General features: G+C 50.7%; 1 protein-coding gene across 1 annotated transcript in view; it reads left to right on the top strand.

The window, feature by feature from the left end:
• The first annotated feature begins 1016 nt into the window (after positions 1-1016).
• The window catches only part of fgf11a (fibroblast growth factor 11a), a 71692-nt gene continuing 60657 nt past the window's right edge, over positions 1017-12051 (top strand). The window contains exons 1-2 of the mRNA XM_068588088.1: positions 1017-1038; positions 1194-1933. Coding sequence (XP_068444189.1) covers positions 1741-1933 — 193 coding nt within the window. The 5' untranslated portion in view covers positions 1017-1038; positions 1194-1740. The remainder of the gene's footprint in view (positions 1039-1193; positions 1934-12051) is intronic.

Here is a 12051-nt window from a genome sequence, read left to right as displayed (position 1 = left end):
GAGAGAGAGAGAGAGAGAGAGAGAGAGAGAGAGAGAGAGAGAGCATGTGAAGCACGTTGCCAGTGCTCACTCGGTAATGCACTGTGAACAGGGACAAGCAAAGAGAGCGAGTCTCACACACACACACACACACACACACACACACACACGCCCATCCATACATGCTGCCTCTGTCACACACCCTCACACCTTCACACTGTGTTGCTCCTTCACACACACACACACACACACACACTCTCCTTCACACGTGTGCGCCGAGGCAGAGAGGTGCCTTGTTCAGGGGGATACACACTTCTCCCCCCCCACCCTCTCTCTCTCTCTCTCTCTCTCTCTCTCTCTCTCTCTCTCTCTCTCTCTCTCTCTCTCTCTCATGGACACACACCGTGCAGTCGGACTCAACAGAACCAGACCGGGCTGCTGTCACCCACCGGTGGAGACTCAGCGCCTACCTCTACCGTAAGGCTACCTGCCAGCTCCCCCTCTCCTCCTCCCCCTCTCCTCCTCCTCCTCCTCCTCCCTTATTCCCTTAACCTCATCTCCTCCCTCTCTCTCGCTGTCTCCCTCCCTCCCTCCCTTCATCCATTCATCCCCCATCTGCGAGGCGGCGTGCGTGGCTGAAGGACACACAGCGCTGCGCTGCTTGCCGCTCAGAGAGTTGGAGAGCCCCGATGCGATCGGGGGGATGTAGACGGACTCGCCGCTCTGCCTCCCGCCTCTCTCTCTCTCTCTCTCTCTCGCTCTCTCTCTCCGTCTCCCCCGTCTGTCTCTCCATCCCCGCACTCTGCCGCTGATGAATGTCACCTCTGTCTCTGGGAGACGCTGGATTCATCAAGCCTCTCCCCTCCCCTCTGCCTCTCTTCCCCCTTCTCCTCTCAGGGTGTGGGTGAGCGAGGGTGACGCCAGGAGAACCTGAAGGCGACGGCGAGGGAACCGGTCGCTCCGTCCGCACCTCGTCCCGGCTCGGCAGAGCCGACACCTCGGGTCGGACGCTCTCTACTTCTTCTACTTGTCGTTGTGTCGGATGGAGACGTCTCCCAGGTGAGGGACGGAGAGGAAAAGGAGCAGTGTCACTCTGGTTATGTTGGAGAGTTGACATTCAGGCTTTTTTTTTTTTTGTTGTCCCGCTGAAAAGGTCCAGAGCTGCAGGATTCAGGACTAAATGTGATTTTTTTCTTCTTCGTCTTTTCTTGGAGGGGTCTGGCTTCATCATGCATCGGATGCTTCTGCTGGTGAATCCTCTCGGACGGGGTTGAGTCGAACTTCACTGGAGCTCTTGGAGGAGGGTCGAGGGTCCACCGGGACGGCGGCGCCGGGGCACCTTGCTTGTTTTCGGGCGGACGACAACATGCCTTGTCCCAACGGGGGAACAGTGACGTATGAAGGCTTCACCTGAGCCAGAGAACCTCCAACCAGAAGGACGTTTTAGAGGCAGACGCTCGTCCGTCCGGACCTCGACGCGCGGCAGCTTCCTGTTTCGGGTGGGCCTTTTTTAAGGGATCCACCCTTCCTTCCTCCGTCTCTCTTCCTGCCCTCCTCCCAGCGGCTTCAGCCCCTCCTCAGAAGCCCCCCTCCTCCACTCTGCACCCCTCCACCAGCGGTGCTCCGTCGCCCTGGGTGAGCGGGCAGGGGGGTGGCCCACGGTACCCCCCGACACCCGGGCGCCGCCGAGCCGCCGCCGCCGCCGCCGGAGCCGGAGGAGGAGGAGGCCGGTGAGGCGCCGGGAGGGTCAGCGCCGGGAAGATGGCCGCCCTCGCCAGCTCCCTCATTCGCCAACGCAGGGAGGTCAAGGACCCCCAGGCGAACCGGCAGATCGCCAGCAAGCGCAAGCCCTGCCCGAAGAGCAACAAGTCGCTCTGCCAGAAGCAGATCCTCATCTTGATATCCAAGGTTCGACTATGTGGCAGTCGAGGGAGAAAAATGGAAAAAAGACCAGGTGAGTTCCTGTCAAACTCCCGTGTTTCCAGTTTCCTCCTCACGCCGCCACCTCGCTCATCTTCTCTTCGTCTTTGCTCCATTTTCTGCCCGTGCTGGGTAACTGGATTTTGATGGTTGACTTGCCAGACTACGGATTAATCCTCGACTGTAAATCCTCAATAGAGAACATCCCCAGCCTGTAATTTTCTAGTGCAGGACTTAATCAGAATCTGGAAACATCCAGCACATCTTCCCCCCCCTCCCCTCCCGGTTAGCGGTACACAACACATCCTGCACGTATGGCCGAACAGGAAGTCGAATGCAGCTTTAATGCGCGCGGATTTGCACCGCTGACCAGAGGCGCGACCTCTAGCCCGACTCTGTCGAGGCGCACGTCCACGCGTGCCATCACGCTCCGGTAATCCGCGAGCGCAAAAGCTAGCGAGCGAGCTCGTACGCGCGGTGATTTACTGCGATATAAAAATGTCAAGAGGCGCCTCATTTGCAATTCTGGGGGCCATTACTCTCTTTGTGCGTCCCCTCAAGGCGAGCGGGACACCGTGCGGCCTAATTTGTCTCGTGTGTGTTTGCATGTTCAACGTAATTGCAAAATTATGCACCCGAGCTAAGTGAGACGGGCTGACACTTTATTTGTGCGATGAGTGTGTGTGTGTGTGTGTGTCTGCGCCGCATACGGTGATGGTTATTGACATTACGGAGACGCAGATGGGCCGGAGAGCGGCGGCGGCGGCGAGGATGCCGACGCCTCGCCGGGTTTTCTCAAGAGGCGCCGTTATCTCGGCGGAGCCGGCGTGGAATCTGTGTGGAAATGCATTTTCTTAAAAAAACAGAGATAAGGAGAGGCGGAGCAGCGAGATGATACGCTGGCAAAATGCACTTTTGTAGGTCAGACCCCTTCGGTGCCGAGGTTTGGCTTCATGTTCGTAGTATTACTCATCGTGTGCCTTTAAAAGCCCAGTAGAGTAAATTAATCATCAGTACAACTTATTCTATATTTTGCTTTGGAGGAAGTTATATCTGCTCCCTCCTCCTGCTGTTTAGAAGTATTTGTGTGACTCTGAAGCAGTTTATTTCTCTGTCTACGTCCTACTCGTGGAGGTAAACACTGTGTAATCTGGTCCATGGATCTTGGATCACTGTGTACGTGTGTTAATCTTCATTTGTGCGTTTCCTGAATGAGCTTCCTGTCAGCTGTCTGCATGCGTTCCTCTCCACACACCCACCTCCCTTCACTCCCATGCGGCAGTGTGTGTGTGTGTGTGTGTGTGTGTCCTTGTTCGCACCGTGCTCGTGTGCCCCGTGATATTTATTACCTCGCCGTGCCAAGTTCATCACGGTAATTACGTGGGGAACCTCTAGCGTGGGAAGCGACATCTGCCGTGAAGCCGGCGCCGCTCTCCGTGTTGTAATCGCGGTCGTAAAGCACAGCGGCCGGCCCGGGAAAGGCCACGCCGGCGCCAAGGCCCGGCGCTGGAAGCCATTTCTGTCCCGAGCGGCTTCGGTCCTTCACGCGCTCTGATGGAGTCATTATGGTAACCCTGGGTACCGCGGCGCGAGGCGCGTTACCAGCTTCGCCATTCAAGCTCCTGATTTACAGTCTGTTAAGTACCGTGTGTGTGACAGTGTGTGGTGTGTGTGTGTGTGTGTGTGTGGGGTCAGCATAGGGAGGAATCCTCAACAGTGCGATATGCAGTAATATTTGACTTTAGTGCTCTATGAATAAGCTTTATTGTCGGGTTATTATTCAGTATGTTGTTGCTTTTATTTGTTTTTTAAACATGACGATTCAAAAACAAATTAAATCCTTGTTCATTGTTAAATGCAGAGCACAGATGGGCCATGAGGTTGAGCTGCGGTTGCGTCTGGATGCTGTGAAGTTAAAATGTCAGCACACAAGAGAAGGCTCTGTGTGTGTCTGTGTGTGTGTGTGTGTGTGTTCATTTATCCTCCACTGTAATTGTTGATCAGCACTCGCAGGATGCAGGGTTTGGTCTCCGTGGTATTTGTCCCGCCTCCTCCTCCATCGTGATTGGACGGCCGGGGGGCGAAGGCAGAATGTGACAGTGACGAGAGCGCCGTTTTACCCAAAAGTCAAACTTCTCTCAGCTCCCGGAGACGAGAAACAACAGAGAGCACGAGTGAAGGGTGAGGTGTAAATATGCAGCGCTCACTTTGCAAAGAAGGAGAAAAAAAACACACAAAAAACACATCGCTGCTTGTTTTCCCCGACTCGTCAATTGGGCGTTATCACAATATTGAAGTTATTGAGACAGCTCTAGCCCCTGGCAATGGGTGTGTGTGTGTGTGTGTGTGTGTGTGTGTGTGGTTGTTGTGTGTAAGTGTGTATTCTCATCATGTGTGAGTTTCTCCCTCTTCCTCTCAGCTTCAGCCCGAGGCCACAGTTGACCCCTGGCTTGGAATAAACGACTAGATTATTCCTGAGCCTCCTCCTCCTCCTCCTCCTCTTCCTCCTCTTCCTCCTCCTCTTCCTCACCCTGGCAGCACTTCAGAGCGTCCTGCTTACAGCTTGCATTCACTTTGCCTCCAACTGGCTGCCATTGTTCCCACTGGCACCGCGTGGCCGTGGCTCTCTGTGCATCCTGTTGCTGATAGTCATTGTCTGGTGTTTTGGTCGCTTCCCATTGTTTTCCATTGTCACGTCGGCTCCATTCCTCTCTGGTTTCCTTCTCTGTTGCTTTCCGTCGACCACAATGTTCCCCACGTATACCTCAGGCTCCAGCTCTCACAACAGGCAGCTGTCCCATCAGTGTGGACGCCCTTCGAGGGTCAGAAGGACAGGTCCAGCTGCCATGTTGTGTCTTTTTGTCGTCCTCTTTGAGCTCCAGCGTCTTGTGACACTACAGTTACACTAACGGCACATGAAGCCCGCAGAAGGCTGTCGTCAGAGAAGAGGAGTTGTACTTAAGATCGAATACAGTGTGTGTGTGTGTGTGTGTGTGTGTGTGTGTGTGTGTGTGTGTGTGTCCTTAAACTTATGCTACCTTCTTCAACTTGACGGACGGTGAGGACTGACATGTGTTTGTGTGTCCTGGCCTCATCCTTAATCCCCCCTTTCCACTCTTACCTCATCTCTTATTCTGTCGTCCCTCATCTCTTCCCACTCTGTCACCCCCTCACCTCTACACACACACACACACACACACACACACACACACACACACACACGCACACGCACAGCCTCTAACCCTCACCTAACCCATACTAATGATGCTCCAGCACTACAGCCTACTCAGCGTATAACAAGGTCAGCTTGCCCTGCGCACGCACACACACATACACACACACACACACACACACACACACACACACACACACACACACACACACGAGCCTCAGTAGACAAGTATCTATAATTACACACACATAACAAATAAAACACGCCCACACACAGTCAGACAAACTAATAAATCAACACAAACACCAACACATGATGAACCTGATAATGTGTGTGTGTGTGTGTGAGAGAGATAATTCCTCTCCCGGCTCAGCGCGTGTGCGCATTTGTGTGCGATGAGTGTGTGTGTGTGTTTGGGGCTGATATGATCTAATGAGCGCGTTAAGCCGCCGATTGGTTATCAAAGAGAAAAACACAAATACTTTCTGCTGTCCTCCGACTGGAAGCTCCAACGCTCTGATCACAGGACCAACAACACTGTGTGTGTGTGTGTGTGTGTGTGTGTGTCTCTAAATTAATGCCAATGACTGTGTGTTTATGTTTGTAAGTGTTTGTGTTTGTGAAAGAGTCTGTACGTGTTTTTGTGTGTGTGTGAGTGTGTTTTTCTGTGTGCGCTTGTGTGAAACTGTCTGTATAAGTGTTTTTGTGTGCGAGGGTGTGTATCTGTGTGTGTCCATCCCTAAATGAATGCCAATGACTGTGTGAGTGTGTGCGTGTTTGTGCGAGAAAAAATACATGCACGTTTGGGTTAGAGACCAACCACAAACAACAGTGTTCGGCACACACACTTCAGCCAGACTCTGTGTGTGTGTGTGTGTGTGAGTGTGTGTGAGTGTGTGACGCTCATTGTTGTGCTGTGATCCATCAGGACACATCAGCTCCTCTCATTAACACTCACTGATTCATCCATAATGTGCGGCAGCGTTTGGAGAGCACACACTGAACCGGGGCGATTTACTGCCTTGTAGACCGGACACTTCCACCGGGGGGGCCGGGACTATATTTCTCCCTCTTTCTCTCCCTGTGTTCACGTCTCTCCCTCCAGCAGCTTTCTCCCTCTCTCTCACACACACAGACACACACACACACAACTCACTTATCTTCTCAAGGACATCCGACTGGCTTACGCCCGTCTCTCTCCCTCGCCGCCTGCCTGTCTCTCTCTCCCTCGCTGTGTCTAATCACGTTGTCTTCGGGTTAGCGTCGGTTAGCCGCTGCATGCTACATCGGCAGAGACGCTGTCGGTGTTACGTAACCGCCGGTTCCGTTGCCGGTGGATCAGGGGGGCGAGCGGGATTCTCGTCTTCGTTCGTGGAACCTGGATCCTACAGACGTGGAGTTTCTTTGCCTCCCGGTGTCGTTCCCCATGTCGACGTGGAGGAATCGAGGGTGTTGGTGACACAATTTATACGACTGGAATTGGGTGTTGTGTGAAGAAAAAACACCTGAAGGAGACTAGAATGTTGAAAGACGCATTTTAGCTACAAGTGTGCGACAGGTCTTCTTCACACAAAGTAAAAAAAAATGCTGAAATCGCTGAAATGTTTCAATTTTCACCCCTTAACCTTTGACCCTAAAGGTAATTTTCCCGATTTTGCATAATTTCTTAAATTCATATGTGACACAGACTCATGTGTGACTAACATTACTACGTTACTAACATTGCAGAACAATCTCAGTTCTCTATATAATGAGGCAACATTTTCATGAGGCAATGAATGAAGTGTAAAGATTTGAATCTCGATTTTTTAAATTCTTCACGTCTCTTGTGAAAACATAACTTGACTCATGTGGTTGGATGGTTTTGGGGATGGAAATTGGTTTACCAAAGGTCTTAGGTTCATAAAAGCAGTTAAATATATGAATAAAATGGTAAATGCAAGTAAATAAATGTCTAAAAACACATTTTTATCATCCTTTTTTGAGTAGTAATGTGGTCTGTCACTACTTTCATCAAAATGAGAGGGACTGAGAAATGACTTCATACTAAATTAATATTACAACAGTTTGTTTTACAATATGAACTATATATATATACCAATGTTTCCCTTAATGGTGTGTGTTTCTCGTCCCCAGAGCTCTCCCCTCTGTGCATTCATAGACAAACACATGTAGTACCTACATACCTAAATACTGTAGTAGCTGTGCCATTAGCCTGTAGATATTTAGAGACAAACCCAAACAGATCCCTTTGGAGCGGCGCTGCAGATGTGAACAGCTGTACAGGAAAACAAAGCAAAGCAGCCTGCTGCAAGCCGGAGGCCATGTAACCGTGCTCCATCACCAGCGTCGCCGTTTCCAACAGAATGCTCATGAAAGGCTTTTTGAAATGTTTTCACAGGCGTCGGCCCTCTGCTCTGAACCCTGCACTGCTGAGCGCTCTCCAGCCCGACGCACGGGTCTGATCTCACAACTTTTAAGTTTTGGACAACGTCCCAGTGGCTAGCTTTGTATTTTTGAATGCAAGCTCCCTATATCTTGTGCTTATTAGCCACAGACAAGCAGCAGCTTCCCATCCATCACCGAGCAGGACGCTTTAAAGCCGCCGCCGCCGCCGGCCTGCGTCGTTTAGTAACAGGTTCCCGCCCACCGGCTCTGCCGGCGTGGCAGCTGTTGGGTATGAAATGGTGCCCGGAATAAATGAGTTGGAGATGCTAACATTTGGCCCCGTGCGATGATCAATGCGGGCCTTCAGCGCCGCCCCGCCCAACCGATGCATTCATGGAGCGGACCGCCGTTTGATTTGATGCGCAGCGGACGGGCATCCATCATCATTATCAGACCAAACGGAACATTTCTGGTGCTGGTGACCGAGTGTGTTACTTATTTCAGTGTGGGAGAACAGGTGGCACACATGCAATGTCCGGACTGTGTGTGTGTGTGTGTGTGTGTGTGTGAGGTTAAAAAAGCCTGCCCTGGTAAGGATGAGGCGAGCTGCTCGGACTCGATGTGGCACATTCTTGGCACGGCACGGAGCCGAGAACACCAAGGTGTAAAGAAAGCCGGGCGGCGATGCCGAAGGGTCTTAGGATCTGGTTCCGTGCCCTTCAAATGACCTCCACCTGAGATGCACACACACCCACATGCACACACACACACACACACACACACACACACACACACACACACACACACAGCAGCACTCTGTGTGACATCTTATTTTGCATCAGGTCCGCTGGGATTCACCGTCTTGAGGAGCCGAAGTTACAAATGACCGACAAACATGGAGTCAGCATCCCACCAACAACAACAACACAACAGATAAATAACAACAGAAACGGCGCGCTGGCCCTTTAATCAACGCCGTCGTTAAGTTGCGACATTAACATGCTGAGGACAGTAAAGCTGCATTAGCATTTTTACACGCAATCAATTTGCCGCATGGTTTGTGTGCAGAGCTGACATGTGTCACCACACAAACACACACACACACACATACACACACACACACACACACACACACACACACACACACACACACACACACACACACACACAGACACACTTACACAGTCATTGACATTCATTTAGGGATAGAGACACACGCACACTGACAGACAAAAACACTCACACAAAAAACCCACACTTACTCACACACAGCCTCACACACATACGCACGCATTCACACAGACACACACACATAAACACTCTCACAAACACACATACACAGAAACTCACACACACACTCATAGACAAAAACACACACTCACACAAAAACAGCCTCACGCACACACAGGCACACACTCACAAACACAAACTCACACACTTATAGATAAAAGCACACACACTCACACAAAAACAGCCACACACACTCTCATACTCACACGCATACACACACATTCGCACAGGCACATACACATAAACACTCACAGACACAAACTCTCTCACACACACACACACACACACACACACACACACACACGCCTGCTTTACTGCGTCTTCATTTACTTTGATCACAGACACGGTGGCACCCAAAGGTGCTGTCCATGACGGGGACCTTTCTTCATTTAAAGGTGATGGAGGAGACAAAGTGTCCGTTAGCATCCGTTAGCTTCAGTGTGTTTGTAGCGTTAGCTAACAGCTGTAAACGATGGTTTGTTCGCTTCAAGAAGACTAAACCTGCCACGATGTTCACGTCATTAAAATACACAACAATGCATGATGTTTACATGATTGACAAGTCAGTTGTCATTTGTAATGTGTGTATAAATACATACTTTAAAGTGCCGTTCCTCACACATTTCAAAGAAACATATTTTCCCACTTTCGGCGTATTTGTTCCCGGGGACTATTTTCTTCCAAAGTGCCTCTATAAAAAGTGGACGTGTCTCTGAGAAGCTGTTCCAGTGAGGTCCGTGGAGCGACTGGGAGATTGCTTTCTCCTCGTGATGGACTAAAGGCACAATGAGGAGGATTTGTGTGTCCTCCTCGCCAGCAGGTGAAAGGACGACATGATGGAGGGCGACACGCCGGACAGACGTGGATGTAAACTGCAGCCCGGTTGGTGCAGGCGAGCAGTAACTCTGGTGGAGGCAGCGGGTCCATCGCTGTGAGCGCCGTCTCTCAGGAACGCCTGCAGGGAGTTTCTTTAAATTTGACACAAATGTCCAACCCGGACTCGAGGATGATCTCTCTGATTTTAGTCGTCCAAGGTCGAGGTCGCGGCTTGAGTTAGTGTCGTGGACATTCGTTTGCCACGGAGCTTGTTTTCTTCAATAACCCAAAATCCAATGAGAAAATCATGTTTCCCTCTAAATAGAAAGATTTAGCTTCTTTTTTTTAATTGTAATCTGGAAACTGGTCAACAGAGAACAGATAGTGATGATTTAAGTCCCAGCTTTAACCCCAAAACATGATATATCACTCTTTTTTCCACCTTGACCTTTTCTCTGAGTGTCTCTGGTAGCGACAGCGACCTGTCAATCAAAGTCAGCCCGCCCTTCAGTATACTCTGCTTTATGGTGTGTTTGTCTTTTACCCTGAAACACCAACGCCGGGTGATTTTACACCCGAGCGATTGTGTTGACGTTATTTTCATTGTGTTGCTTTTGTCTCAGTTGGGTCTTTGTGTAGCTTCATGCTGCTCACTGATGTTATTGAAGGTGGGCGTGTCTTATTGACGGTGGGCGTGTCTTATTTAATGTAGGCGTGCCTTATTGAAGGTAGGCGTGTCTTATTTAAGGTAGGCGTGTCTTATTGAAGGTAGGCGTGTCTTATTTAATGTAGGCGTGTCTTATTGGAGGTGGGCGTGTCTTATTGAAGTTGTGTCTCTCTGCTCCAATCCCTGTTTTTGTTCAACTTTCACGTGTTCAGGTGATTTTCACCCGACGTTTGAGATCGTGTAACTATTTTTAACGTTAGTGTTTGAGGGTTAAATAGCATAATTTACTAAATGAACATCATGCTGTGTTGAAGAAGACTTAAAAACAACCGACAGAGACGATTCACTTCTGTTTACAAAGATGTAGGAGGAGAGATCATTCAGTATTGGCTGCTTTGTGGATCAGTATTTGTCTTTGTGCCGTTCCTCCACTTCCTGTCTTCCCTCCACATGTTCTCTGCTCCCTCTCTGCACATGGAGCACTTTAACATGCACGCTGCATTTACTGTACTTAAAAGTGCTGTTACCACGCCGGTACATGAATAGCACTGAATAATGTACCTCGCCGGCGTCTATAGACAGACGGCGGAGGCGAGCGCCTCGACCCTATAGGCGTGATTCACTCGGCCGCCTCGCAGACGGACGCAGCGTTGCAGGCGTTCGCATAATGAACGCACACAATCCATGTATACAAATGCAAATGCTGCCGCGTTGCTTTGAAGATAATTGTGGCAAATCACACAGACTGACGAGCACTTTGCATTCACTGCTGCTCACTTGTTCCCACACACTGTACACACACGCAGACACACACACGCAGACACACACAGGTAATGAACGGGGACACAGAGCTGTGATCCACACTGCATTAACCTCTTCCAGGCACCGTGTGTGCAGATGATGACTGTGGTCTCTAAGGATTTGGCATGTGAACACAGTGTGTGTGTGTGTGTGTGTGTGTGTGTGTGTGTGTGGGGCACCTTGCTGTTTGCAGCACCCTGTCTACCTGCGCGTTGTTCCCCTTGTGGTACACAAGCACAGGTGCGTGACGCGTCCTTCACTTTAATGTGCCATCAATCTGTGGAGCTGGAGGCGAGCCCACGAGCGCAGCCTCCCCGGTCTCCCGCCGCACACACACACCATCACACAGCGACACACATTTGTACAGTTGATGTGCTCCCAGAACGGTTTGCGGTTGACTCACAAGAGATTTTTTTCTTGCCACGCAGATGAGAGGAGAACTTCCCCCAAGTCTGGCGCTGGAGCTCCGCCATTAAATTATCCATCATGCAATTAGACTCTGCCGAGAAGGGAGGGGGAGGCCGATAACGACAGACAGAGATAGAAAGCTCTCTGAGACATTCATTAAGTCCAGCGCCGAGTCTTGGTAGAAAAAAAACTTTGAGTAAAAACTCTTTTCATCAAAACACCGTACAACTTGATCACAAACGTTTAAAACCTTTAAGAAAAGACAGATTGTGTTTAAGTGCCATCGAGTTACAAGCCGCTAGCACCTTCGCTGTCTCCGCTAGCTCCCCGCTGTAGCCAGCTAGCGCTGCTGCTAACTCTCTGCTAGCTTCCTGCTAGCTCTCCGACAACCACTGAAGGTAGCGGGACCAGCCCCGGCTTGACGCCCGACTCCTGCAGCCGGGACGCGGGGAGCTAGCAGCAGCAGCAGCTAGCGGGGAGCTAGCAGCAGTGGGGAGCTAGCAGCAGCGCTAGCTTGCTACAGCAGGGAGCCAGCAGCAGTGGGGAGCCAGCAGCAGCAGCTAGCGGGGAGCTAGCAGCAGTGGGGAGCTAGCAGCAGCGCTAGCTTGCT

Source organism: Clinocottus analis, unplaced genomic scaffold (assembly GCF_023055335.1).
Source record: "Clinocottus analis isolate CAN_PGR_092001 unplaced genomic scaffold, fCliAna1.0.p SCAF_21, whole genome shotgun sequence".
Lineage (NCBI taxonomy): Eukaryota > Metazoa > Chordata > Actinopteri > Perciformes > Cottidae > Clinocottus > Clinocottus analis.
This window is presented reverse-complemented; position numbering and strand designations above follow the sequence as displayed.